Source organism: Fusarium oxysporum, chromosome 6 (genome assembly GCF_000149955.1).
Source record: "Fusarium oxysporum f. sp. lycopersici 4287 chromosome 6, whole genome shotgun sequence".
Lineage (NCBI taxonomy): Eukaryota > Fungi > Ascomycota > Sordariomycetes > Hypocreales > Nectriaceae > Fusarium > Fusarium oxysporum.
Genome location: NC_030991.1, coordinates 842,544 through 869,488, shown reverse-complemented (window position 1 = coordinate 869,488; position 26,945 = coordinate 842,544). Strand labels below are relative to the sequence as shown.

The window sequence follows — 26,945 nt, the reverse complement described above, 5'->3', positions numbered from 1 at the left end:
AGACGCCATGGACCTTCCTCAGGCGAGCTAGGCACTTATGAAAGTTAGCGCGCTGAGGAGCGAGACAATTGACAACTTGCTCTGGGATAATACAAACACCTGGAGCGTGGCCAGTCTTGCCGCAACTTCGGCAGGGAGGCCATTTGTAGCAGGCGCGGAAAGAGTGGTAGTCCCAGCACGTTTCACACTGCCTGGGACGATCGGCTTTTGCCAACAAGCTTACCCGTGCGGCTGCCAAAGAGGCGATTAGTGCTTCTTAGTCGGCTTTAGGAGATACAAATAGGGTCTTAGTCAAGAGTTATCCGAGGTGTGTTACGAAGGGCGCACGTCGACAGGCTTGAGCCCCGTCTAGATTGCTATTTCACCGTTGACAACCCTTTCGCTATTCAGCTCATTGCCATGGAAGTCGATTGGGCCACGGGGAAGGTCTGCGACCGCATAGATAAACCGCATCTTGTTGGTCACCGTGGTGGCCCTGGAGTCTACTGCCCACTCCGCCTGCTTCTCTACCAGGAAGTCACGGATCTGAGGGTCGGTAGTCTGGATGTATTAGGTTCTGGTCGGAGCTCTGGTTTCCAGGCGGATGAAGACACGAAGGTCCTCACGGAGTGGGACGTTAGTAACCGTTGTCCCTGGAGATGAGGGGGGTTCGATATCTTGTTGTCGTCGTCGTTGTTGCTGTTGACGCTGATGACCTGAGTGGTCATAAGCAGCAGGAGGCGAGGCAGCCACGCTGCCGTGGATAGGCTTAGAGGCAAATCTGGCACTGGAGAGCTCATGGCTCCAGGAGTTAGGAAGAAATTGGAAAACTATTAGATGGACTGTCGTTCCAGTCCAGTAATAAATTCTCAAGCAGCTTCTTCGAGCTTGACTCAGAAGGCCTGGAATGCTATCAGCTTAGCGTTATACTCCTCTACGTGTTCACATGCGAGCCTATTGGCTGACTCGACAATGGAGACTGGTTACTATCCTTGAGGGGATAAGGGACAAGCAGAGTGGGCTACTTCCGTAGGTGCGGTAGTGTTGGTGGCATTGAGTGATGATGACGGCGTTTGAGCCATCCGTCCGGGCCCTAAGCAGCGGGCGGGTTAGTTGTGGAGGATGTTATCGCCGCTGCTTGCGGGTCGCGCAGAGCGCAGGTTGGGACGTTTGTTGCGCACTTAAAGAACAAGCTGTCGATAAGGCTACTTTCTCAGAACTTGCAGGCCAAGAAAATGAGATTATAAGTGAAGGTTGTGATAACTAATCAGCCTCGTGAAGAATTCGACAGATTCCTGGTAGGCACGGCCACCTGCTGTAAAGCAGCTCACATATGTTGCGTGCCAAATTGTTGAGGCCGTATGACTAAGATGGCCCGATCTGCCGGTGGCTACGATGCGGATCACATGTAAGGAGTTGTTAAACCTGTGAGTGATACCTTCGACTCCCACAGTATTGCTTCATCACAAATATATCAAATTATATTTCAAACACAGGATTTGATATTCTAGATACGAAACGAGTCATTGATTGATACATTTGTTTTGATTTGCTTTATGATTTGTTGGATCGGATTGAGTTTATGAGCGGCACCGCATAGGTGGTGCGTTGGCTGGTCACAGTAAGCCATTCACGTAAGCATTAAAGAAGAGCTCGAGCACTACGATGATATCTTGAAGCGTGACGTAATCCTTTGTGCTAACGATATTTGTTTTCTGACATCAGTGAGCGTATATCATACCGCTGCATTGTTACGAGCAGCTATTATTTAACAGCTTATGATATAAAATAGCGTAGTATTAGAGACGAAGTTAGCATTATCCTTTAACTACCTACAAATAAAATTACGCAATACTTATAGCGACCTCTAGTCCTGGCAGTTCCTGCCCGAGAAGCGCCTTTATTTTGAGAACCTCCATGATGGCTTTGTCAGAGTCCAGAGAGATCTGTGCAATGTCGTAGGCGTGACGTTTGTGACCAACTCGAACTCTTGAAAATTGTAACTCCGGGGCCCCTTAGCCGCATCCCTAATGGCTCTTGAGGGTTTTTCTGGCAACAAGGATAATTCACCTGCAGGAAGGTTGTTTTGCAGAAAGACCGTCGCGGTCCGTGCCTCATTTTATATGCGCGCACCATGGTTAATTCAGCGTGAACAACCATAGACATAGTACAACAAAGTATAGACGCTCGGACTATTCCGGTAAGAATCGTAGGTGTGCCTCCATCAAACCGAGAGCAACCGAATCGCGACGTTATAGACCTAAATGAAGGTATAAGGGCTCGCATAATAGGCTTTAAATGCCGCCGGACGCGCAGTTTGCATGGATTTAGCATGTGCCCCACTCGAGGCTCCTACCCGTTGCTAATCAAACATGAGCCAGGATGCAGGTAACTTTCCACATACACAATTTAGTCAACAAGGTGTCACACATACGGCCTGCAACGATATGACATGACAATGGCGAACTTTCTGAGACTAGCGCCTACCACAAAAAATAGCTGGGCGTTTGAGATGGGTTCAGAATCTTGGCTTGATTGATCAGAACATGTTCCCTACCACCGTGCAGACACAACATTACACTGCAGCCCGCTCTATAAGACAAAATTATTTGGCGGTTCTTGAACTAGTATGCACATTTAGCGTAAATGGCCACCTGCCAATTGAACGTAAGAATTGCCTAACTGACGCAGCCAAACCAATCGCACCCACAACGGCACGAGCTGGCGGATTTTGTCATCAGAATGACCTCTGCTCCAGCAATTGGGTCGTTAATTAATTTAAAGATAGTACTTTACCCCTTGCGGTTGTGTTGCGTTAAAGGCTGTGCTAAGAAGATTCCATATCCTGGCCCTGCCGATCCTTGATCTCATTCTTTCTGATCCTTTTTACACCTTTCCTCTTCATTCCGTTGGAGAGTCAACATACGACTAAGCTTTCTTTGATTGATGACATTTTCCTTAAGATGACCAGCCCCTGTGCGAATTACTATGTAAGCTTCCATTCCTGGCTTAAAGACTTGAGTATTGACCAGGAACAGGGCTCTGCCAAGTGTCGTAATAGTGTCCTGATATTTGGTGCCCGGTGCGATTTCTGTTTGGTGCAGTCTCCCTAGATGCAATTGTGTTGTTCCCACGCTAACCTCGAATATGATACTAGACCACAGGTGCTTGGATGCCTATGAACAGTTTGCTGCCTCACCCCTCGACTCCATCCAGCGAATATGTAAACCCGATGAATGAGAATGTACGGAAGAATAAGGCAACTGCTAGTAAGGAGGGCGTGGAATACTGGAAAAGAGCTTATAATGCTCCTTCGTCCGTTCAGAAACTTGTATATCCGGATGAATTGGGGATTCTGAGACAACAATGATAGCATGTTTTTTTCTTCTGATATCTAGTGCTAGCAACAACCACTACCATCGCTCTTCCGACAATGGGCTCCGAGCAATCTCATCCGCTTAAAGCCCATGAGGTGTCATCTTGCTAGGTAGTCTCGATCGACGTTTAATGAGGGGAAATATTAGAATTGGCTGGGCAGAGGCCATTGAATCAGGCGGTATGGCGGCCGTTTGACATGGCCCTAAATCCATTAAACATGTCTTCGCTAATCTCCGACACCTTATATCTTTACTGAAAAGGGTTCGTCTCTACCTGTGGAAAGTTATCTGCTTTCAGACGCTGTATAATCAACGAATCGGCGGTGCTGGTAGCACTTGAGGTCCCATAATCCACCCTCGGCGAACTGTCGTGGGTATAATAGGCTGAAGAACAAGCAAGCAGCATATGCACAGATTTATTCGCCTAATTGATGATGGACTCCTGGATGAGAACATAATTGTAGTTTATAATGTGGCTGTGCCAGGGTCCTCAGGCAGTAAACGGTGGCAGTCCACAAGTCCAAACAGGAGAGATGGCCCCCCAACTGGTGTTGCTCTTGTACTTCAAAGTAGCGAGTCTAGCTTACGAGGCGAATAACCGTATGCTGATAGCATTCTCCAAGACCCTTTTTTTGTTTTTTCTTTCTTTTTTACCTGCTGCAACTAATGACGTGGTTTTCTATTTCGGTCTTGCTTGTGATATGATAATACCATTAACAGGACATAGCACGGCGATGCTACGTCATACATTTCCTTAACTCAATTAAATATAAATTATTATCCACTAAAAAGGTTTCGTTAATGACGTCAAACTAGGGCTTCACATACGTATTAATTATTCATAGTTGTGATAAACGCAACGGTTAACTTACTAGTATACATTTATGACGTCAGACGTCACTAGTGCGCCATGAGGAATCTCAAGATTTATTTATAAATGCGGCATGGCGCCCTGTTATTACCAGGCCCATGCATCTTAATAACTTTCTTGACAAATTCAGATAATTCTGCTACAATGTTGAGTGTTTCGGCTTTCTTCCACAACGTCCTCAACTATTTACTTTCATGGGTACATCCAGTACGATAACCTCATTGAATAGAATAAGAGCATTATAGTTAGCGTGCTAATCCCGTAATAGAATGCCCACTGGGGATGGTTGTCTTGCAATCGTAAAGTGAGTTGTCCGTGATCTCCTATCTTGTACACTTTCTTACATACTGTCGCAGACTGGGCAACTCGAGCGGGAGATAATCCCGCTCGGCAAGAAGCTCAAGCTCCTCTTCCTGTTCAACCATATCACTGAATGGATCGATACGACACACGCCATGCGACTTTATATGCACAATAAGTCCCTAGAAAAGGGTATGCCTTGGGGTCAGTGCTGCACGTGGAAGTTATTAACACGCGAATAGGTAAGAAAGAGGCATCTCCAGCATCCAAGCAGCAAATTAGCAAATTCGTTGATTATTATGGTATCAACATGGATGACTTTGACCCTTCGGATATTAATGAGTATAACACATTCGAAGACTTTTTCGCCCGAGCGCATAAAGCCGGCTCAAGGCCGATCCACCGGCCTGATGATGCATTAACCGCGGTCGTTGTGGCCGATTCAAGAGTTGTCACGTACGAATCAGTTGCAGAAACAAAGAAGATTTGGATTAAAGGCCATGATTTCAGCATTACCAATCTCGTCATGGACACACAACTCGGTTCAAAGTACGAAAACGCAGCCGTTGCCAGCTTTCGCCTATCACCACAAGACTATCATCGATACCACTCACCTGTGACCGGCAAAATCAAATTATTTCGGAGTATTCCCGGCGACTACTATCAAGTCGATCCTGTTGCTTTACAGAGTCAAGTAGATATCTTAACGAGAAATAGAAGGGCGTATGTCATCATCGAGACGGCTGAATTTGGCGATGTCTTGTTTGTCGCCATCGGAGCAACGAATGTGGGATCAGTCGTGTAAGTGCAATTATGCTCCGGAGGCATGTATAGTTCGAATTCTGACCATATGCAGCATACATGAGCAATTTCAGAAAAGTGGCGTACAGGTCAATAAGGGTGATGAGCTGGGACATTTTCAGTTTGGCGGCTCTTCCATTATTGTCGCATTCCAGATGGAGAGGATTAAATTTGACAACGATCTGTTGCAGTTAAGCAAGCGGCGTATTCAAGTCTCGGTCGAGGTTGGTATGAGCTTGGGTCGTGCAACCCGTTCAACCCGGCGAGGCGAGATGTCTCCCGCACCTACGTATGCTGAAGTTGCAGATCCAAATGCTTAAATCAATCTTATCTTCAGGATGTCCACCAATTGATATAAGTTGCATGCATGGGATTGAGGGCCCGATCGGAGCGAACAAATAGTATATTAAGGAGAAAAGAAATTTATTCAGGGTAAACCCATTCAGTTACTCAACAACCACAATGCCAACACCACCTGAGGACATCGATCCGAGTCCACTATCGTCCCGCAAGTAAACGCCTAGCCAAGTCCCTCATCCGGCAAAGCTACCCACGATGAAGCCAGCCTACCAGAAACCCGCCATCGAGCAACCAGCATCTCATACAGCGAATGAACAAAGCCATGAACCAGTCCATGAGAGCTATACTTCCCGTCTGGAAGACAACACCTACTGCTGCTCTCCACCGAGAAAGTGGGATACCGCTAGTCGCGCAACTCCTCGAAGCGCGGCGACTCCGATTCTCTGCGCGACTTAAATCGCTTGATGAGGCTCACCCTCTGACGAGTCGAACACGCCCAGCAAACCTGCTTACCACGACCTTATTAAATGAAGATATTAAGCACAGACGGAAAGCAGCTTCCGAACACGTCTTCGATGTACAGATGAGCTCCTTGCGCCGTGTGCACGACCGAAGCTCATCCAGCAATGCTTCAACCAAGAACAAATGCCACCGCTGTAGACAGCATCGAAGAAGGAAACAGCCGACGCTTTCCTCCGTTGCGTGCAGTCACTCGACCCGCTCACCCTAGTCGTATACTCAGATGGCTCTCTGTCCTCTTAGGGTGCTGCCAGCTACGGTTTCACTATTCACCAGGGCAACTTCCCCGTCCTCGACGGATCAGGTCGCCTTAGCCCGGCCGAGGTCTTTGATGCCGAAGCTGCAGGAGCACTGGAAGGCCTTAGAGCCGCCTTAACCCTGGAAGATTCAGCAACACAAGACATCATAGTCTGCCTACACAACCTCGCGGCCGCCACATGCCTGCGAGGCACACCGTCAGATTCCTCCCAGGACGTCTTTCTCGAGTTTCAGGCACTAGCGGCATCGCATAGAGCCACACAGGTACGCTGGGTGCCAGGACACACTGAAATCCCTGGCAACGAACAGGCCGATAAACTGGCCAAAGCAGGATCATCAGCCCCCGAGCCTAAGGGAGTTCAGCCAACACTAGCATACTTGCGACGGATCGCAAGACAGAAACCGAAAGAAGCATTCGAGACGTGGTAGTCTACCTCTGCCCCTGAGCAGTATAAGAGACTCAATCTCAAGGCGACTACAGGCTGCCCTCTGGAGCTATCGCTCCCGCGCGCAGCCTTGCACCATCTTCTGGCAGTAAGATCCCTCCACGGAGATTTCGCCGCATATCACGAGAGATTCGACCATGGCGACGCACACCTGGTCTGCTCGTGCAACCGACACAAAGCACCCGATCATATCTTCTACTGCAGAAAGGTACCGCCGAGTCATCGGAAAGGCTCGCCCTTTACCGAATGCAGCAGTCAACCTGGCAATAGGAAAAGACTTCACCAAGTTCGCCGAACTATCTAAAGCGAGTGCCTTCTTTCAGAAGATCTGTCCTCGCTACTAGACAATACCGAGGCAGGACGCGCTTGCGTATCCCCCTCCTCCTCCTATTTCTCTCTCTTTCTTTCTCCTTTATTATCTCTTATTATTACCTGAGCCTGGCCCGATGGAGGGCGTTGCTGCGATTTCTATCGGACCGTGGCCACCCGAAGGCAGCCCCGAGCTGCTACACTTCTAGGCTAACTACCGCATTCCTGAAGATCAGACTTGATGAGCAGCTGCTATTTGGCAGCGACGCCTCATTCTCCTGCTGACGGGTAACAGGCTCGATACGATGCGCCTTTTGTGCCGATGACATGCTGGATAAGGTTGTCTGTTGTCGCGCGTGCAGAAATTGCTTTCTGACGGGAATCTTAATTTCGAGTCGCGATGCACTAGTTCTCTAACAGCTAATAGCATTTCGTAATAAATAGACGTCATTAACTCCGCACGTTCAGTTACCCAGAAGAGGAATTTTCGGGGCTGAAGGCACATCGGATGAAAATATACATACATACATCTCCTCGACAGTCATAAGGCACAAATACATTGCCGACCCACTCTAGATTAGTCATAATATCAGTACTTCAGGTAACTTCAAAACTTTCTCCACTAAAACCTCTATGACGTTCATTCTGACGAAGAAACAAGGGCGTTGCCTAGGATGTCAGGGCATTCAAATTGCCCCTTGATCCTGTAGCTCTCAAAAGGGCCGGAAAAAACGGGCTCTGTTGAGTACGGCATCTGACGATAGCCTCAACCGCAGGGCCGCACGCAGGAAGGTCGGCAGTAATACACAGTTGGGTTGTGACTCCTGTGATGTAGCTATTTGTAAGCGGCCTGAATGTTGGTACTTTTATCATAGGCAAGAAATGCCTGCGGAGGAAGTACCATAATTTTACTAAATTATAATTGGATGACATCTCTGTCGATCCCTTGCATGCAATGTATTTGTGCCTTATGACTGTCAAGGAGATACATACATAACTATAATAGCCTCGCTAGAGTTATGAACTGGTTTGTTGGTTACTTTCCTTATTCCTTTCCTCTATCCACGGTGGACCCTGCAAGCCTAAGCCGTCTTGTTCGGGATCCCAAGCCACCTCTCTTGCCATCAAGACATTGACAGGGTTACTCAACTGTACCATAAAAGTCCCAACCTCTACTGAGAGCATTATCACGTCTATTGGGACAACCGCAACTCTTAGTAAGCGTCTTAGTGAGACCGAAACCACTCAGCGGCTCTGACAGAGACTGAAACCACCTCTTCTGCTGCGTTTTCGACTATTACAACCACCAGCTCTCAGCTCACCTCTAAAGCCCCCACCTCTTATAGCACATTAGGACTGTTACTCGACCAAAAACTATCAATACTCCCCCATAATTCGAAATCGCTATCGAAATATGCAGTGGTTTATACGGAGACTTTAGGGTATTGGGTCGCAATAGTGACGGGGCGGTGTATAACTGGAACGTCATCACAGACTTTCCCGACTAGGCAACTCTGACCATGCTACCTATTGGACACGACCTAAAGACCAAGATGGGTAGACCTCAAGAAGCCAACAGGTTCGACCCTTTTACCCCCAAAGGGGTTCATTGGTACTTTGATATCAGGGAGGGCCAATATGGTTGGATCAAGCCTGAAATAACCGTCAACGTTGATGAGGGGGGTATTATGACTGGTTTCGGCAAGCATTCACCTCTGTTACCTGTTGATAATAAGTCATATTCGTCAACAAGCCACATTATTGCCTCTCCTTATCCATGTTGTTATGTAGTTACATATCGATATTTGGCAGGAAACCTAGCGCGAACAAGAAAAGTATTACCATCCACAACCCCTCTTTCGGCAAGCAAAATAAAAAAAAGCTTCACCAAAACTCATCAACTTCACTTACACAAATGTTGGCCAAAATAAATAGCTACTTGGAGGACAATGCATTTTCTGATTATAGAAATGATTGGAGTTAACGATTGTAGCCCTTGAAGGCCGTGCGGGGTACGCGATGTATGCATACCGTGCTATAGAAATAGTGTTAATTCAATCATCAAGTTCCTCACCGCTCTTTTCTATGTTTTTTTGGCATTTTTCTGTGGCAACCACAAAGAAATGCCTAGATCAAGAGTTCGATGGAAATATACAGAGGAAGACATGGCAGAGGCTATATTGGATGTTACTGATAATGGCTTTTCGCCCCCTCAAGCCGCTCATAGACGGGGCGTGCCTCGGAGCACTCTAATCGACAGACTTAACGGCCGCGGGGCCGTGAAAGAGCAGATCCACCCTCATCGACGCTTATCCAAGAGCCAAGAGGATAGGATGGCTCTCTGGATTCTCCGTCAGAAGTCCTTGGGCTATGCTCCGTCCCACAGTCAGATCCGCGCTTGTGTCATGGGCTTGTTGAGGCAGCAGGGCGAACATCCCGACTTAGGACGCAACTGGGTGATCAAATTGATTAATCGCCGCGCAGACCTAAAGACCAAGATGGGTAAACGTCAAGAAGCCAAGAGGTTCGACTCTTTCACACCTAGAGCGGTTCATTGGTACTTTGATATCCGGGATGGACAGTATGGCTGGATTAAGCCTGAAAACACCGTCAACGTTGATGAAGGCGGTATTATGACTGGTTTCGGTAAGCGCTTACCACTATTCCTTGACAGTGCTTGAGTTTTGACCGACTAATCCACTTCATTCAGGACTAGATAGCTTGGTTGTTGGAAGCGCGGACCCGAAGCGCAAGACCTTTCTCAAAGGACCACAAACCCGAAATTAGACTTCATTCATTGAAGCTGTCACTGCTGACGGCCGCGCTTTGACTCCTGGCATAATATTCAAGGGGAAAGAACTACAGAAACAATGGTTTCTTGAGGAGTTTAAGCAGATAGCAGACTGGTATTATATAACATCGCCCAACTGTTGGACTGATGACCACATTGGCATCGAATGGCTTGAAAGAGTTTATCTGCCCCAGTCTACACCTGCTGACGAGTCAGACGCGAGACTGGTCATTTTAGATGGCCATGGAAGCCATGCAACAGTATGTTCTCCATTTTCCCCACCTTAAGATCAGTGCTGAGTGATGGAAGGACGAATGGATGGCCATGTGCTTTTTGAACAACGTTTATTGCTGCTATCTGCCAGCACACTGCTCTCATGGACTCCAACCACTGGACAATGGAGTGTTCAAGGCCTCAAAGGCTGCATATCGACGAGAGTTGGAAAAGTTCGCCTCGTTGACTGATTCCGCTCCGATGGACAAGGTTAATTTCATCAGGGCCTACGCCAAGGCTCGTCGAGTTGGAATGACTGAGAAGAACACATTGTCTGGCTAGAGGGTTACTGGGAATTGGCTGATCTCACGTGCGAAAGCACAGCTTTTCGTCACACGAAGCTAGACATTCTTGCGACTTTGTTACATCTAGCATCGCCCAAGCTAGATCTATGACGGGAATATTCTAAAGTCTGGCTAAAGCGTATAAAATGAGTCAATGCTTCGGGATACAGGTGGCAAAACTGTATTGACGTTCCCTAGGTCTCAACCTCGTCGCGGGGACATTCTTTATGGCGAAATGTATAGCTTTAACGAGGAGATTATAGATGACGCTTGCAGGTTTCTGCTTCAGAATCCAGATCTACAGCACTTGACATTGGGTCCTCTGCTCTGCAATGGTGTGCAGAGTATTTCGTGCAAACCAACATCGGGCAAGAGCATTATATATTGAGCGTACCTGGCCAGGAAGCGCTGATGTAACTATGTATGGCCCAATGGACTTAGAGCAACGATCCCTCGGTATCCGAGAAGAATATCGTATTTTGTGGGTTATGTTGTTTATATTGCGCAGTAGTGCTGGGTGAAAATTATATTTTATGAAACTTGGTTGTTCATTATTGGGATGAGAGCTCTTCTCGGGTTTATATCTTTAGATAGTTTCATCTAGGACTTTGAACTTTAAATCTAGGACTTTCAGACTAATAGTCTGAATCCTGAAGATAAGGGGGATTCCCAATTTTTTCAACAGGTTATACTCCAAAGCATCTTCGCAGTCCTTCGCTCTCTAGCCCCTGAAACCCACTCCATTAAGCTATCCGGTTCTTTACCTTATTTATAAGCTGGGTGAAGTTCTGTTTATGTTGCTTTTGTCTGGCAGAAAGCTTTGTCATTGGATGTACCGTTTTGCAGCAGTTTTCAGCACAGCATAGCTTACTAGAAGATTATCTGGGGAAATCTAGTAGACCTCCTTTTTCAGCTCTACTTTACAGGGGAATAGTTCTATTAAACGACAAGGCTACTTTTACACTATACAGTATAACGGTTCCCACTCAGAAGCCGGCCATAATAGTAACAACCTTCCCTCATGGGGTTTTCCTATGAAGTAAGCTATCTTACTTGTTGCTCTTACTCAAGCCTTCCTTCCACGGCATATACCTAGCATTCGCCGCAACCAGCAGAACAAGGCAATAATTGCAGTTCCTGAAGTAACACCAAACCCTATCCATCCCACCACCTCCACATAGGCAACTACACAGAGTGAGAGCATAATGAAAGCTCCCAGCAAAACAGCACAGAGTAGAAAAGATAGTATATGAAACAAGACACCCATAATGGAGGGCAAGCCCCCCCCCCAAAGGCTCTATTAACTGCCTCATGATCAAATGGCAGTAGAAGACTGCTGACGAGTGCAAGAGCCAGTGCGCTAACAAAGAGAAGCCAGGCTACAGTGAGAAATATGCGGAAGGTATCGTGATGAAATCTTGAGTCCTTATTCAGCTCGGCAGGATCCTGAATCGCTTGGACAATAACTGTAAGGGTGATTGATCCTCCGAAAACGGATATTGTAATTATATGTCGGAGAAATTCATCCCACCACCTCAAGGCTAGCCCAGTAGTATCAGTACTATCGATGCTATTATTATTGCGAGTGTTTACGGTGTCGACAATTTTTTCTTGGGCTAAACGAATTTCGGCCTGGATACTGTTTCTGATAGTATCTCGCATAATTCCTTTACCCTCCCGGATTCCATCCTGAAGCCCGTCATTGACGGCATGACGAATAGGCTCTCGAGGATTACTGAAACCTTCAACAGTGGCTTCGCGGATGCTTCTTGCGCATTCTTCTCGGCAGTGTTCCATAGTCTATATAATTCTGGAGTGGGGGATTTCAAATAATATTAAATTTTGTAATCTTATCACTAGATACGTGATCATTTTGAGAGTCGTGACAACTGTTCTTGGTCTATCCAAGGGTAACAAGGCATAAGCCCAAGTGTTTATATATATTACATCCATAGCATTCAATTTATATACGTCATATAATATAATGAAAGTTTATACTTGCACTATCATTCAGCGTAGTAAGTCCAGAGGGAGTAGGGGTAGGGGATTCTAGAGACTAGGGCGTATCAAGCTAGGGTAAGCTTTTCAAATTGCTGCAAACTCCAGTTGTCTATATGCCCTGTGACTTGAAATTACGTCACGATACAAATCTGTCCCAAATAAAGTAAAGAATTCCCAATTAATTCCAGCTGATAAGGAGACATCTGCTGCGTGTAATAACAAGAGCTTTGAGTGCCAAAATTGGCTGGGTCAAGGAGGCCGGCTGATATTCCAGCCGATTGAATCCGGGGGCACAGCTTCACACCCTTCCACATGGAAGGCAGTCCAGTCGATACGCACCCTCCCGTATGTCTTACACTATAAGAAATACCGCCACCATCCTAACTAGCTACAACCTAATTCAGCATATATCTAACTATATTACAAGAGTTCAGTCATAAATTATAGGGCTTAATAATCTGCGACATAGAAGCACTACATAGTTCCTGCCGATAAGCAACTGGACAGTCCTTGTGGACAAGAAGGAGCGTCTTCAGGTTGACTGTCTCTTCTCTGAGATGGGCGATTTGCGCCATCAAGGTATTGTTCTCCGTAGTGAACAACTCAACCTTGGTCTGTAGCTGGGTAAACCATTGCTTCCTCCTGAGACGACACTTGTGGGCAGCGACGCTGGTTTGAGGAGTCAGTAAACTGCCGCAATACAGAACAATCAGGGATTGTAAGACATACCGATTGCGCTCGAGAAAGTTCTTTCGCTTCTCTTCATTTGTCATCTTTGACATGGACACGCTCTCCTCCAGTCTCATCGTGGACCCTTCATCCGATAAATCCATGTCACTGTTGGTAGCAGCGGCATTGGTCTTGGATTTTTTATTAGTGGGAGCCTGGACCGTGGACTCATCCGCTTTTCGTCGGCCATTGGTGGGAGAGGGGTTTCTCTTGCCCATGCCTCGAGTATTGAGCCTGGCTTGTTCGCTCTCATCAGAGGCTATACTAATCATACTCATGCCGCGAGCAGAGCCAATTGGATCCCAATTTACCCACGACATTTGCTGCGAAGGGATTATTTTCTGTGGAGCGACGGGAGCAGGGTGAGCGTCACCGGGGACGCCTGAAGTGGCCGCGAACTGGTTCGTACTCTGGGCATCGTTTCCGCCTCGAGCCAACATGTCCTTGTGATGGCAGAGGAGCACCATTCTAATCACGTTTGGCCGCGGCTAAGAAAACAGCGCAAGGTAACAAGGAACAGAAAAAGGACGCTGAGATAGCCCGTGCCGTGGAATTACGGCTTGTGCCTGACAAGATGCGAAGGCGTCTCGGAGCGACAAAGCGGTTGTCGGCGCGGTTATGTTCACATGTCAGAATTTGTAAAGGGACACTCCTGTCATCGGGCGTCCCGTGGCATTTGTGACAGACTGACAAGCGCAGGCTAGTAACTCAAAAACGTTCGGCGAATAGAATCGAGGATGGCAGTAAGGGAACAGAATGGACAATCATTGGTTGTCGTATGATTTCTTAAATGCGCGATGACACGCTTTACCTCACACTTTGCCAGCCGAATACCCATTGTCCCTGTCACGCTAAGGTAGCTAGCTGTATCCGTACGGTTTGCAGGACGTATTACCGAATAAAACCGACTGTCGAATGTCCGAAGGAGGCCCAAGCGTTGGTCAGTGCAAGTGTCCCTGGTCGAATTTTAAGTCAAAAGAGGGGTTCAGGCCTTTTGATTGGTTGACGCCTTTACTTTCTTCGTGGATAAATTCCAAGTTTCAACTGATTGAACGATCGGAACACGTCGACGCGTGTACAATGTGTATCCAGGCCTTATCCGGTGTACATATTAAGAAATATGGAATCTATAGACTTGGAAAGATTCATTATTATCATTATCTCTAGTTATCTGCAAATATGCATCCTAAAGTCGAGTTGCTTAATATTATCATGAAACGGCCGTTCGAGAGCACTCAGACTAACTATAATGCGGCCGGTGAACAGAGCGAGACAACTCCATGGCTCCAACATCCTGGCTAAACCGAGCTACTCCGTAACAGGCCACTCAATATTATTGCAGCCTCGGCCCAGTAAGCAGTCCGCCAGCGAAGTGGAGGTAGTCTGTTTGGCCAATGATAGGGATTACCTTTATGGAGCTCTGCTGAAACCGAAGCCCAACTACTTGACCGTGGCCTGAATCCAAGTGCCAATGCTGGCTTTAAAAGGTTAACAACAGAATACGAAAATGTAACGCGCTATGTCGTCCTGAGCCTGAGCGTAGCGTACAGGTAATACCCCAGCCTTACTTTTACTACCCCAACAAAGCATGGCGCCACAGCGCTTTGGCCCTATAACTAACTGCTTACTCTTAACCGGCTCCTGCTTCAACAAGGCTTGGCGACTGGTATGTATGCCGTTTGAACTTCACAACTGAAAAGTGCAAACTAGGACAATACAAGGGATTCTGGGTAGATGGCTTCGACATCGAGGTCAGCATGCAGAATTCCAGGCCCCAGACCTAACCCCTGAAGAAGAAAAAGGCTGTAACTACGTCTACCGAGTTGGTTGTGTATCTGTCCCTCCAAGTGTGAATACCCCTATCCATGGCTCACTCTTGAAAAGGGATTTGTTTCGATATATAGAAGAAACGCATATAACACCCGTGCGTGTGTAAATGTCCCACCAGATTAGTTGTGCCTTAGGAGCCCTGGTTTAGTCCTCTTTCTGCCTGCCACTCGACTGGATTTGAGCATTCTTCATTTTCCTGTAATGGCCCGCATCACCAAACAGCTAAACGGGCCATTCCACCTCAAGTGGGTTCGCAAGCACCTTTATCAAGGCAGCACTACAAGCCCACATATGCAGGTTGACTCGCAGAAGTGCCCCTGCCAATGTTTCGGACATAAGGCCGTGAGATCAATTAGATTTAACAGATCCTCACCTGGGACTGTTGACGACCAAGCCAAACCAGAGACATCCCATGAGGAGGCCTACCAGTACCACCAACCCTCCGATAAGATCTAGGTTAACCCTATGCCTGAACCCAAAGAAACCAACGAAAGTAACAACTCTCATCTCTCAAACAAGCTACACCATGCCTTTCTGTTCCCTGCCAAGCCTCACTTACTGGAACCCCCGTTAACACCACCTCCACAAAAACCACTTCCTGAAATCCCCACACAAACTCGACCCCATAAAATATTAAACAGGGTTGGCCGAAAGGAACAGGATTCTCGACCTCCTGGTCGAAGCTCCCCAAACACTGCACAAGAAGCTATGGCAAACTACTCCCCCTTCCCAAAGCGGGCGCCTATAACTCGCCCAAGGAGTTCATCTTGTTAGAGAATCCACAAGCCACAGGGGTTAACTTGCGCCAATGCCATTGTCACCAAGCATCATCCTCGACATGTCGCTGAACTCTATCAGGACCCGTCTATAGAGAGAGAGCCCTACATAGATCAAGCAGCACTACCCAAGAGCCTAGGGGATTGAGGATATACACTTATCCGATATCATGCCGACTAGAACTGAGAGAGACGGAAACAGAAACCTGGCATAGCTCCTGCAGGATGTTATGCGGCTGACCTTTCTTAATTTTAAGTATACTATGCAGCCCTGGCTTTTACCTAAAAGTATTGTAATTAAAATGGTTTGTGAAATATCACATGCTTGAGGTCTTAGAAGGTCAATAGCAACTGGGTGACGTATTTGACTTTTATTCACAACTGCAAAATTCTTGCATCTAATTCCAACGATAGAACTGTCATAATTTGGCTCCCTGATATTTATTCATTTGTAGGAGCTTCAAGGCCATAGACATGCCGTAGTATCTATAACACTCTTATAAGATTCGAGACTCTTGGTATCCACATCCAAACTTAGCAATATCCGACTTTGGTCTGTTTACAGTAAGAAATAGATTAAGTATACAGATAGACATCACGACCCAGTGACCTATGTTGCATTTTATTTCGAATGTAAACTTATAATTTCGACCTATAAGGTCAGACTATATTGCTCTGGGAGACTCGTAATGAATCATCTTTATAAGCGTACAAGGGACACAAAGGCAATTAACCCTATTCCCGCTCGGGACCCTTTCCAACGACGCCAAAATTATAGCTTCTCAATTGCTGCTGGTACATAGGGTTACTCAGAAATTTTGGCACCAAGTCCTGTTTATGTTAGCATCAGGTCGAAGATCTCGAGTTGGGGTTTTTGGATAACGAGGTGGGTATTAAATTAAACTTACAGTAGCCATTAATTTAAATACCGCATCTTGAGCTTCCTCGAATAAAAATATCACTTCTTCAAGAGTGTCGATTATGGTAGCGTCCTGACTTACAGCCTTACTCATCCGCGTAGTAAGACTGTTTCGCAGCTGGTGGTCAATATTAAGCTCGCAAGGCGAGCCAGAAGCAAGGAAAGCATGATAGATTCTATACGCCTGAGCTATGCTATCATTGATGCCGGCCTTTGTCGTCATATTGAGTTCCCTACGGGCAGCGCGCGTGGCCGCCTTACTATTCCGTATGAACTCATCCACGTCTTGGTAGAATGTCAGGTTCTCCTCGCAATATGTTTCTCGTGATTTCTCGCGAAAGAGAAGTCGCACTGACGGATCTGTCAGGATTTTGTCAAGTCGTTGCGTGTTGGAATCCTTGAAGATACCGTTCCTCTGGTAGCTAGTAAAGTGCTCCCTCTCTGGAAACTGTCGGGGTGAACTTGAGCCATTGGTGAGGCCCTTCGCTCGTTGCGTTAACTGATAGAAAGCATGCTTGCTCAAATGGAAGATATTGTTCCCAGCTGCTGGATTCTGGAAAGTATATGCCCTGTCCTTGGTCACACAAACTATTAGGTTGTAGTCCATGAAAAGAGTTGCAACCGCAACGGCTTCGCGCTCTTCCATAATGGTGGTATAGTTGAGTAACCAGTCGATTATAGCCTTGCCGGTGAAAGTATCGCGGTAGGTCTTTCCATTAACCTTGAGCTCAGCAGTAGTCTTGGCCTCAGTGATACTATTCCTATATTCGAGCATTGAGCTTGAATCAGCAGCGGTCACGCTTGACATAGCATTACAGCTATCGGCACCGATGAGTCGACGAAAAACGATCTCAATAGTGCCTTGATCATGTTGTTTATATTGCGCAGTAGTGCTAGGTGAAAATATATATTTTTGTATAACTTGATTGTTCATTAGTGAGATGAGAGTTCTTCTCAGGTTTATATCTCTAAATGATTTCATCTAGGACTTTAAACTTTAAATCTAGGACTTTCAGACTGTTAGTCTGAATCCTGAAGGGAAGGGGGATCCCCGGATTTTCCAACACGCCCCCATCCACCTTGTCTTCAGGGCACAGAGTCATCGTGGACTTCAGTACTCCAAATAATACGACCTGCTTCCTCGATCGGACATGCACTGACTCGAATTGCTTCTAGAAAGTGGCCATGGCTGACGGCGTTCAATGGTTTAGTGAGTCCGTCTGCTACCTGCTCATGTGTGCTGACGTATTGTACATCAATATTCCCGGCTTCAACTTCTTCTCGGATATGGTGCTCGGTTAACGGAATGTGCTTTGTCCGTTGGTGAAGCTCAGGGTTTCTGCATAGCTTTAGGGAACCCTGATTATCGCCGTTCAGTGGGATAGGCATATGTAGCGGAAGGAACAGTTCAGAGAAGAGGTTCCTAGTCCAGGCCAATTCTCTGGCACACTGGGAGAGTGCTGTATATTCAGCCTCGGTAGTCGATAGTGCCACTGTTTCGTGCCGTTTGGCCCTCCATGAGACTGTAGATCCTTCAAGTTGAACAAGCCATCCAAACGTCGATCTTCCCGTAACAGTGTCGCCTTTCCAATCCGAGTCGGCCCAAGCTGTGATGCTCCAAGCGGATTCAGGATCTTTCTTGACGCCCCCAAGCACCAGGCCGTGGTCCCTTGTCTGCTGTAGATAGCGAAGACCTCTTTTGATCAATCGTGAATGTGCTGGTGATGGATTCGACATGTATCTTGAGAGTACCGAGAGTAGGAAAGCTAAATCGGGTCTGGTTTGGGTCATTCCATACATCAGCGAGCCGGTTTTCGAGCTATAGTCTTCTCGTTCTTCTGGAGAAGCCGAGTCGCCATTGTCTCTTGGTTGCAGTGTCGAGAGTGAATTTCGCTCCATCGGGGTCTTGACCGGTCGGCAATCTTCCAAGCCGAATTTCTTCAGTATTCTGGTAAAATATGCATCCTGGGAAAGGTAGATCAGCCTTGAGTTCCTGTCTCGGGTTATTCTTACTCCAAGAAAATGGCTGGCGGGACCGAGATCAGTCATCGTAAAGATCTCTCCCAGGCGGGCTTTGTACCCTTGGATTGCTTCCTTGTTGCTGCCCATGATGAGGAAGTCATCCACATATGTGATGATAATCACTCCCGTTGTGGGATTGTGATATACGGCCGTGTCAGACGTTGCTTGTCTGAAGTCAAGGGATTCTAAGGTCTTCTTCAGCTTCTTTTGCCATTGCCGAGGCGCCTGTTTGAGTCCGTAGAGGGATTTGATCAATTTGCAGATCTTCTCAGTTGAGAATCCTGCCGGACGGTCTTCTGGGTGTTGATCGAAATACTCGACAAGTCCTTCCGGCATTTCGATAAAGACTTGTTCATCGAGATCCCCTTCCAGGAACGCCGTCGACACGTCCATCTGCTCAATTTCCCAGTCAAGACAGGCAGCAACGGTGAGGAGGATTCTCCAAGTCGCCGCTTTGGCAACAGAGGCAAAAGTCTGGTTGTAGTCAAAGCCGAACTGTTGTTCAAAGCCTCTGACCACCAGCCGTGCCTTGAACTTGTCGAGGTTGCCGTCCTCGTTTTTCTTGACCTTGAATACCCACTTGACTGTAAGTGGCCTATTGTGAGCTTGGGTGCGGTCCAGCATGCGCCAAGCTCCTTTCTTGAGGAGGCTGCGCAGCTCACTGTGTATTGCTCTGAGCCAATGCTCCCTTTGCGGACCTTGAAGCGCTTCAGTCATTGTTTTGGGCTCAGTGATCACCTCTTTTCGGAGATCGGGCAGCTTAGCTGATGTCATGGATGTTGTCGTCTGTCCATACTGAGGATTATGCACCTCAGCATGCTGAAGATTGTTCACTTCAGACCTTTGTGGGCTTGGAGTCTTTGTCTGCTCCGTGACGGACTGTGGCCGGCTTGAGATGGGAGCTCCGTTCTTGCGGATTTCCGGCTCAACATCATGCTCAGTTTCGGTCAGGAGTTCTGTCTCCCCAACCTTTTCGTAGAATTGTACATTTGCAGAGCGGACGATCTGATGTCCCTTCCTGCGAGAGGGCACCCAGCAGGTGTAGATCTGTGAACCTTCCATGCATAGGTAGATTCCAGCCTCTCCTCTTGGGCCAAACTTGTGTGATCTCAATCTTCGTTCCTGCGGTATGTGTATCGTGACTTGTGAGCCGCAGATTCGTTCTCCGGACAGATCCGGCTTGTTGTCTTGTCCGGGAAAGGCCTCGTTGAGAAAGCTTTCCATGGGAGTGAGGCCATCAATTGCCCTGGTGGCTGTCACGTTTGTCTTGCGCACCATATCTTCCAGGACCAATGGCCAGAGCTCTATCGGGATTCTTTCCGACTCCATGGTTGCTCTGACTTTGTCAAAGATGATGCGGTTAGAGCGCTCAGCAACTCCGTTAAATTCAGGAGTATATGGTATCGTCTTGATGATCTTGACGCCGTGAGTGTACTCGAGGTTCTTGAGAGACGCACCATAGAGCTCAGAGCCGCCATCCATCTGGATTGCGTACACTCGGATGCCATACTGAGTTCGTATCTTGGAGATGAGCTGGCCTAGGAGTTCCGAAGCCATCCCCTTCCTCGTGAATGTGTAGGCCCATCTCATTCGATGCCTGTCATCTGTGGCAATCATTCCCCATCGTTCGCCTCTAATGCTCGGTGGATTGACTTTGAAGGTGTCAACATGAATGAACCCGGCCCTGGAGGCTCGTTTCCGTTTATTTCGCGGAGTCCATCGTAGGGCCTTTGCGATGTCGCAGGCGAGGCAGTAATTGAAAGGCTGATGGTCGTGGTGGCCGTCACAGTACATTCCTTTGGTCATTTTGGCAGTCTGTGACACCTGATATGCGTTAACATGGCCGAGTCTTCGGTGCCAAAGGTCGACATTCAGGCATTGATTTGATGAAGCAGTGTGGTGATTGCATGGTTCTGGCTGGAGTTCTGAGGCGGCCTGGTTTGAAACAGTAGTCTTTCCGACCTCAGTGTTCACGTACAGACCGTCCCTTCCTATGCGGAGGAGACCAAAGACATCTCCTGTTGGGTCATACATGTCGTTCCCGTCTATCCAGCCGCCGTTCTTGTATAGCCTGAGTCCTGACATGACATTTACCGGAAACTCAGGGATGAACAGCGTGTCTTTGAGGTTAATTGTGACCTGCTCACCCCATTTGTTTATGAAGCAAATTTTGACTGTCCCCCTACCGAATGGGTACACCTTCCCACCGCCCGTAACGAGGACCGTTCGGGTTGCAGGCTGCAGTTCTGTGAATAGGCTTTGGTCGTTGCAGATGTGGACTGACGAACCTGTGTCGAACAGCCATTCTGCGGTTGAAGAGATGTTATCAAGGGAGACCTTACACGTCTCTGTATTGTCCATAGGTAGCTCGTCTGAGACGCTGTCTTCAAGGATCAGAAAAGATCGCTCGACTGTCATATGATTTGATTCCTTGATATGGAGATTCTTGGTGTTGTCCCGTTGAAGATCATGCTCCATGAGTTCCTTGGCGAGGCGGACTGCCCAGTCAGGTCGCTTATCCTTATGGGCAAACCAACAATCATTTTCGTGATGTCCTCTCTTCTTGCAGTTCGTGCAGGTATGGTCCTTATGCTTGCCGACCCGATGATTGGTTTCCTGGCTGGATTTGTTCGTGGCTCGTAGGTTCTTTGAAGAGCCTCTCCTCCGGCCGCTTGCCTCTTGCTTTCTTGCGGTCGGGCCCTTCCTTCCGGTCTTTTTACTGTGAGCCCAGTACGTTGAGGCAGTGCCATGACTATCATCATCATCTGATGACCTGTTTTCATCAATGAGATCTTGCTGCATTGATCGTAGTGTTGGCGGATGCTCCGAGCGTAGGAGAGCGCGCTGTCTGGCAGTCCAGTCGGGGTACTCGTTCTCGCAGGCAGTCAGATAAACAACCTTTTTGAGGGTATCTGAGATTGGTTCTTTCTGCTCGAGGAGAAGTTTGACGAGTCGTTCAAAGTCGACATTAAATTGTGGAATTGTCTCGTAAGAGCTTGTTTTGATCCGGATGAACTGGTAAAGTGTTGTCTGCAGAAGAACTGGGCCCGTGCCAATACAATAGGCCTGGAGAAGGTTGAACATCTCCTGGGGATTCTCAATCCCGACTAGTTGACTAAGTGCTTCTCCAGTGCAGTTACCTCGGATGGAGACGGCAGCTTTTGCCGCCCTGATCTTTTGATCCATAGTCTGCTGTTCCTCGGGAGGGTAATCACCAAAGACAGCATCTTCGAGACCATTGATTCGAAGAATGGCCTTCTGAGCTGGGCAATATTGCTCCCAATTGGAGGGTCCGCCTAGCTTGAGCTCTTGCGGAAGGAAAAGAGTATTCTTTTCAGAGATGACCGTGGTACTGTCATACATTGAGGATGGTGTGTGGTCTTGACCTGAAGCACCAGGTCGCGACGATTCGGATGCAGGCGATACTCTGATTGTGTTGCGGGTTCGCATGGTGGAACGTGGGGCTCGTCGTGACGTCATCTTGAGTTGAAGTTTGGTTCTTTGATTCAGAAGAGAAACCCGGTGTTTGCTAACCCGGGCTCATAACCTGTTGTTTATATTGCGCAGTAGTGCTAGGTGAAAATATATATTTTTGTATAACTTGATTGTTCATTAGTGAGATGAGAGTTCTTCTCAGGTTTATATCTCTAAATGATTTCATCTAGGACTTTAAACTTTAAATCTAGGACTTTCAGACTGTTAGTCTGAATCCTGAAGGGAAGGGGGATCCCCGGATTTTCCAACAACCAAGCGAGTGCACCAGAAATTCCCACTATCAAGACAGAATAGAGCTTAAAATCACAGCAAAGCATCTAAGTAATTGAAACTAATCGCTATACTCTTCTTCAGATATTCGTACAGCTATCTGACTTGTTCTTGTATTATGTCCAGTCTTTCCACAGGTTCTACAGCGCCTTTCTCTCGCCAGCTCTGTCCTTCCCCTACCACCACTTCTCGATAATTCGGCCACCATCTGCGTATCAACGTCTTTCTGATCAATTACATCCATACCCTCACCTACAGTCATCTTTCCTCCATTACGTAGGCGGCTTTTTTTTTTTGCTCTGCGCCTTTTGCTAAGAGTCTCATTTGCCTGTCGAAGGATCTGATTCTCACACTTTAATAATGCTATCTGATGCATTATCGCCTTCGTTCCCTTAGAAAATGACTTGAGCGCGTTAACAATAGATGCTGGAGAGCTGTACTGGTGCCTTCTGATTCGTCTTTCAAGGTATTCAGACTGAGAAGTGGCCTCGAGGACAGTCTTTGCCGTCTTGGGCACCCAAAGGTCGGGAAGGCTAGCCTCCTCCTTGATTGGCGTTGGAGTTCGTAGCTGCACATCAAGCTTCGATATAACACTTTCCGGGTCTAAAGGAACAAGCCCGGACCCTCTAAGCCCCCCCCCTGATATTACTTTCAGTTATAGCGGCTTGGTGGGCGGCATAAAATGCCGGAAAGAAGTCCGTCTTTGGAACATGGGTTAGAGAGCACCTAATCAGATGCTCTATTTCTCGACCATATGCCTTTTTGAGCGGCCCAAAGCACCCGACATCAAGAGGTTGAAGTAGATGAGATGAATGAGGCGGCATACATAGCGTAATGATGTGGTTCTCTTCGCAATATTTTTCAAAGTCAACCGAGTGGTGACTTTCGTGTCCATCGAGGATTAGAAGACGATAGCGACCAGTTGATCGGGTTTTTGTGCATTGATCAAAGTGCTTGAGCCACTCAAGACCAGTCTCATTATCGGTCCAGCCATTTTGAGTTGTCGCAATAGCCCAATCCCCGGGGAGATTGCTTTCTTGGTACCAGCTGGCGAGGTGATATTGGCCCGCAACGACGATAAACGGCGCGATGGCCCAGCCTTCCGCATTGATCGCCTGAATCACTGTAACCCACTCTCGGTTTCCAGGCTGCACTGAATTCACCTTTCCACGTTTTTCTACGCCTGTGATAACCATTCCGCTTGCAATAACGCCCATCATAAAGCCGGTCTCGTCAAAGTTATAGATATCAGCGAGGCTGATACCATATTTCGCGATTGTATTCTCCACGAGCCTAAACCAATCGCGGATAATAGTTGGATCTTCGCATTTGGCCCTCTGATAATCGTATTTACGAAAAGAACGCGCCTTGAGGTCTAGTTGTCGCCTGACGAAGTTGGAAGCCCAGCGCTTGCCAACAGGTGACGCGTCGCGGTCGGCGAGCAGTCGGTTGGCCATTTCTTCAACACCACGCAGTCGCGGGGGGAAATCCTCGTGAATCCAGGTCAAGAATGAACTGAACAATGATCTGCTCTTCTAGATCAGATAATCTGCGTGAGTTAGGAATGGTATCGCGTCGAGACTGGATGCCTTTCTGTCGGCGACGAAGGGCATAATAATCCACCTGGTACAACCTTGCGGCGGGTCGGAGACCCAGTTTCGGGTCATTTTGAAGGGCTCGAAGAGCGAGAAGCATGTTAGCTTCATTATTTGATTGTGGCATATTTAATGGTTGAGGAGTAGTTAATTAGATGTGAAGAGGAGAGATTGGGAGATTTTTGGTGCACTCGCTTGGTTGGTGCACTCGCTTATCATATACGTTACGACCTAATTGAAAAGGAACTCACAGAATCATCTAATCTTCGACATCCTTCTCAAGGTCATTGAGCTGTAAATGTGCTTTACTCAGCCAACGATCATGAATCTGTTCAAGCTCTGGAAGTACTGCTGATTGACCTCTGCGCTCTTTAAGTATTCTTACTCGAGGATTTATTAAGGGACCTGACGTGCCGGCAAGTATGAAGGATAAGAGGACCGATGGAGAATAGACTATAATAATGGATCTAAAGAAATAATCTCTATAGTATCTATGCGCAAATGAGGCAGGGCTTGCTGCTCTTTAAGTAATAGCGTTTCATATTCTCTTCTAGCATCTTCCTAAGTAAAACAAATTCCAATATTAGGTATATATCCTGGCATCATATGCCCTATTGTCTTGTTACAATTTTACTAGAGGTGAGACTCCTGTCAGACATTGCGTGTATTCAGTCCATTGATCCAGATTGGTACATTCATGTCGTGTTCTGTTTTTATTCTGCCCCTTCAAGGTTTTACCTTTTTGGATGTAATCTTAAAGTACCCCAGCTTGCACGTAACACCTATTGCCTGTTCAACAACTCCACATAAATCGTCGATATCGTAACCTGCTAGGATATCATTATTTTACCGCCTAGCCAGCCAACTTACTATAACCACATCAAGCGAAGATACTGAACGTCCTAATATATTAAAATATAGTTATATTTCCGACTGCTTCAAACCTTTTATAGGAATCTCATTCTCCACCATGCATTGCCCGAAAGACCTTTGCATTGGCATCGCCAACGGCCTGTTCAAAAGCATTCCTATCGGCTTTGCAAACCATGCCGAGCTTCGGAAGCTCATCCTTTTCAAAATACCTCTGCACAACTTCGTTCGTGCACTTGGATACTCCATTCTGGAACCCATGCTATATGGTGTTAGTTTGAGAGCAGGAAGGGAGGGAGTTTCAACTTACGCCGGCACCCTCGTGGACCAGAAGTCTGCTTTCACCGAAGCGCGAAGATACGTCCCAAGCACCACTCAGAGGCGTGACAGGATCCCATTTGCCATTCACAAGAAGAATGGGGTTCTTAGTATTAATTTGGTCAAAGCTGCCACCGTATGTTTCGGCCGCGGTGAAAGGCCACTGCGCACAAGGCCAGAACTTGCCGCTGATAGAATCCGCGAAAGAGCCCTGTGCCACCTGAGCCTGAAGCAGTGAGTACATATCTTCGGGTTTCTCTGCTCTATACTTGGAATCGGAACATGCGATTGCGTGGAAAGCGTCGACACCTAGGTTCCATGGTAATCCATCCTCTTTCTGCTTCTCTGGTGCCTCTTTGGCGGCTTGAGCTTGGATTTCGATAGCTTCAGGTCCAATCAGGCTGCTAAAGTTCCCAACAAGTACCGGGCCAAGTATCGAGCTGAGACGTAAGAACTTGGCGGGGCTATACAAATTGGCTTGGATCACACTTTTAATGAAGAGTGATAGATCCCACTTTCCAGGGCTAAACCAGAAGACCCGCGGGGCCTGGAGCTCTTTTGGCACCATGATAGGATCATCCTTAAGCTTCTGAAGAACATCGGAAAGTTGGCTCATCAGGCTCTCGGCCGTGGTTTTAGTGCCGGTGAAGTTAGCCAGCGGGCAAACTTCTACATCAGCGTCAATACACTGCTCGAAAAAGTGGAACAGTGCAGATTCCGTATCGCGTGTAGCACTAGCCCAATTACCGCGGTAGTATCCATCAGGCTCGACGACAGAATCCAGGAGCAAATGACCAATGCGTTCAGGGAACATGGCTGCAAAGGTCTGTCCGAGAATGGTGCTATACGAGCGGCCCCAGAATCGTAGGAGACCATCCTCTTTTAAGGCATCGACGATGGCGAGCAGATCTTTAGCAACAAAGGTGGTTCCATAAAAGCGGCCGGTGTCTTTATGGTTCTCATAGCAACCCTTAAAGTACTCTTTGGCACCGTGCCAAGTCTGATGTTTGAGAATATTGTAGGCATCAACCTGAGGGTTAGGTAATTGTGAATAGGGGTTGCGCCGGGACAGGCTGCCCGAGTCTGAGTCGGCGGTCTTGTTTCTGACTGCGCAGGAGAAGGGGATCGTACGTCCTGTGCCTCTGGATCTTTATGAGCTTACTGTTGCTTGCTGAAGACGACTAGAACCTACCGTGCATCAAAGCCAATAACGTTGAAGCTGCCACCTAGAATACTACAGACATTAGAATTATGTAGCACAATAAAGTGCTTAAGCAACTTACTCTCGATACATAGGACCAAGAACTGCGACCTCTTCAATACCAGAAGACCCAGGACCACCGGGGTTAAAGATAACACTAGCCCTAGCAGGCTGCCTGGTTGCATTAACCTTGATCAGCTGGAGATCAATCTCTCCGCCGGACTTTGGATTCGTGTAGTCGAGGGGAACTTTGATTGTCGCGCAGTCGATGGCTTCTTTGATCTGCTCTTGGCGCGACTTGGGGAAGGGCAGGTCGCACGGCTTCCAGTCCAGGCCATCGACATTGTCGTTGCGTGGTAGCACGATTGCTAGGCTTAGTGGTATAAGAAGGAGAAAGCTTATTGCAGTGAG

General features: G+C 47.4%; 5 protein-coding genes across 5 annotated transcripts; 1 reads left to right on the top strand and 4 right to left on the bottom strand.

Moving 5' to 3' along the window:
* Positions 1–348: 348 nt before the first annotated feature.
* On the bottom strand, positions 349–779 carry FOXG_19644 (uncharacterized protein; the record flags this gene model as incomplete). Its single annotated transcript, XM_018399907.1, has 2 exons — positions 349–540; positions 606–779. 2 exons carry the CDS (start codon positions 777–779, stop codon positions 349–351), a joined length of 366 nt encoding a protein of 121 aa, XP_018244403.1.
* A 3,592-nt stretch (positions 780–4,371) lies between these two features.
* Positions 4,372–5,783, top strand: FOXG_07101 (phosphatidylserine decarboxylase; the record flags this gene model as incomplete). Its single annotated transcript, XM_018385732.1, has 5 exons — positions 4,372–4,434; positions 4,496–4,531; positions 4,584–4,719; positions 4,770–5,328; positions 5,384–5,783. 5 exons carry the CDS (start codon positions 4,372–4,374, stop codon positions 5,646–5,648), a joined length of 1,059 nt encoding a protein of 352 aa, XP_018244402.1. The 3' UTR covers positions 5,649–5,783.
* Positions 5,784–12,682: 6,899 nt separating this feature from the next.
* FOXG_07100 (uncharacterized protein) lies at positions 12,683–13,851 on the bottom strand. The gene is made up of 2 exons (XM_018385731.1): positions 13,239–13,851; positions 12,683–13,178 (listed from the first exon to the last, which is right to left on the bottom strand). The coding sequence occupies exons 1-2, from the start codon at positions 13,703–13,705 to the stop codon at positions 12,944–12,946; spliced, it is 702 nt and encodes a 233-aa protein (XP_018244401.1). The 5' UTR covers positions 13,706–13,851; the 3' UTR covers positions 12,683–12,943.
* A 2,728-nt stretch (positions 13,852–16,579) lies between these two features.
* Positions 16,580–17,571, bottom strand: FOXG_07099 (uncharacterized protein; the record flags this gene model as incomplete). Its single annotated transcript, XM_018385730.1, has 2 exons — positions 16,580–16,675; positions 16,753–17,571. The coding sequence occupies 2 exons, from the start codon at positions 17,569–17,571 to the stop codon at positions 16,580–16,582; spliced, it is 915 nt and encodes a 304-aa protein (XP_018244400.1).
* Positions 17,572–25,103: 7,532 nt separating this feature from the next.
* On the bottom strand, positions 25,104–26,878 carry FOXG_07098 (uncharacterized protein; the record flags this gene model as incomplete). Its single annotated transcript, XM_018385729.1, has 5 exons — positions 25,104–25,277; positions 25,326–26,475; positions 26,526–26,567; positions 26,617–26,782; positions 26,854–26,878. 5 exons carry the CDS (start codon positions 26,876–26,878, stop codon positions 25,104–25,106), a joined length of 1,557 nt encoding a protein of 518 aa, XP_018244399.1.
* Between the last annotated feature and the right edge of the window lie 67 nt (positions 26,879–26,945).

Excerpts from the sequence above, each read along its gene's own strand:
- FOXG_07100 (XM_018385731.1), bottom strand. The coding sequence starts at position 13,705 with ATGGTGCTCCTCTGCCATCACAAGGACATGTTGGCTCGAGGCGGAAAC. Across the intron at positions 13,179-13,238 it reads AACTTTCTCGAGCGCAATCG|CGTCGCTGCCCACAAGTGTC; the intron begins GTATGTCTTACA and ends TCCTCAAACCAG.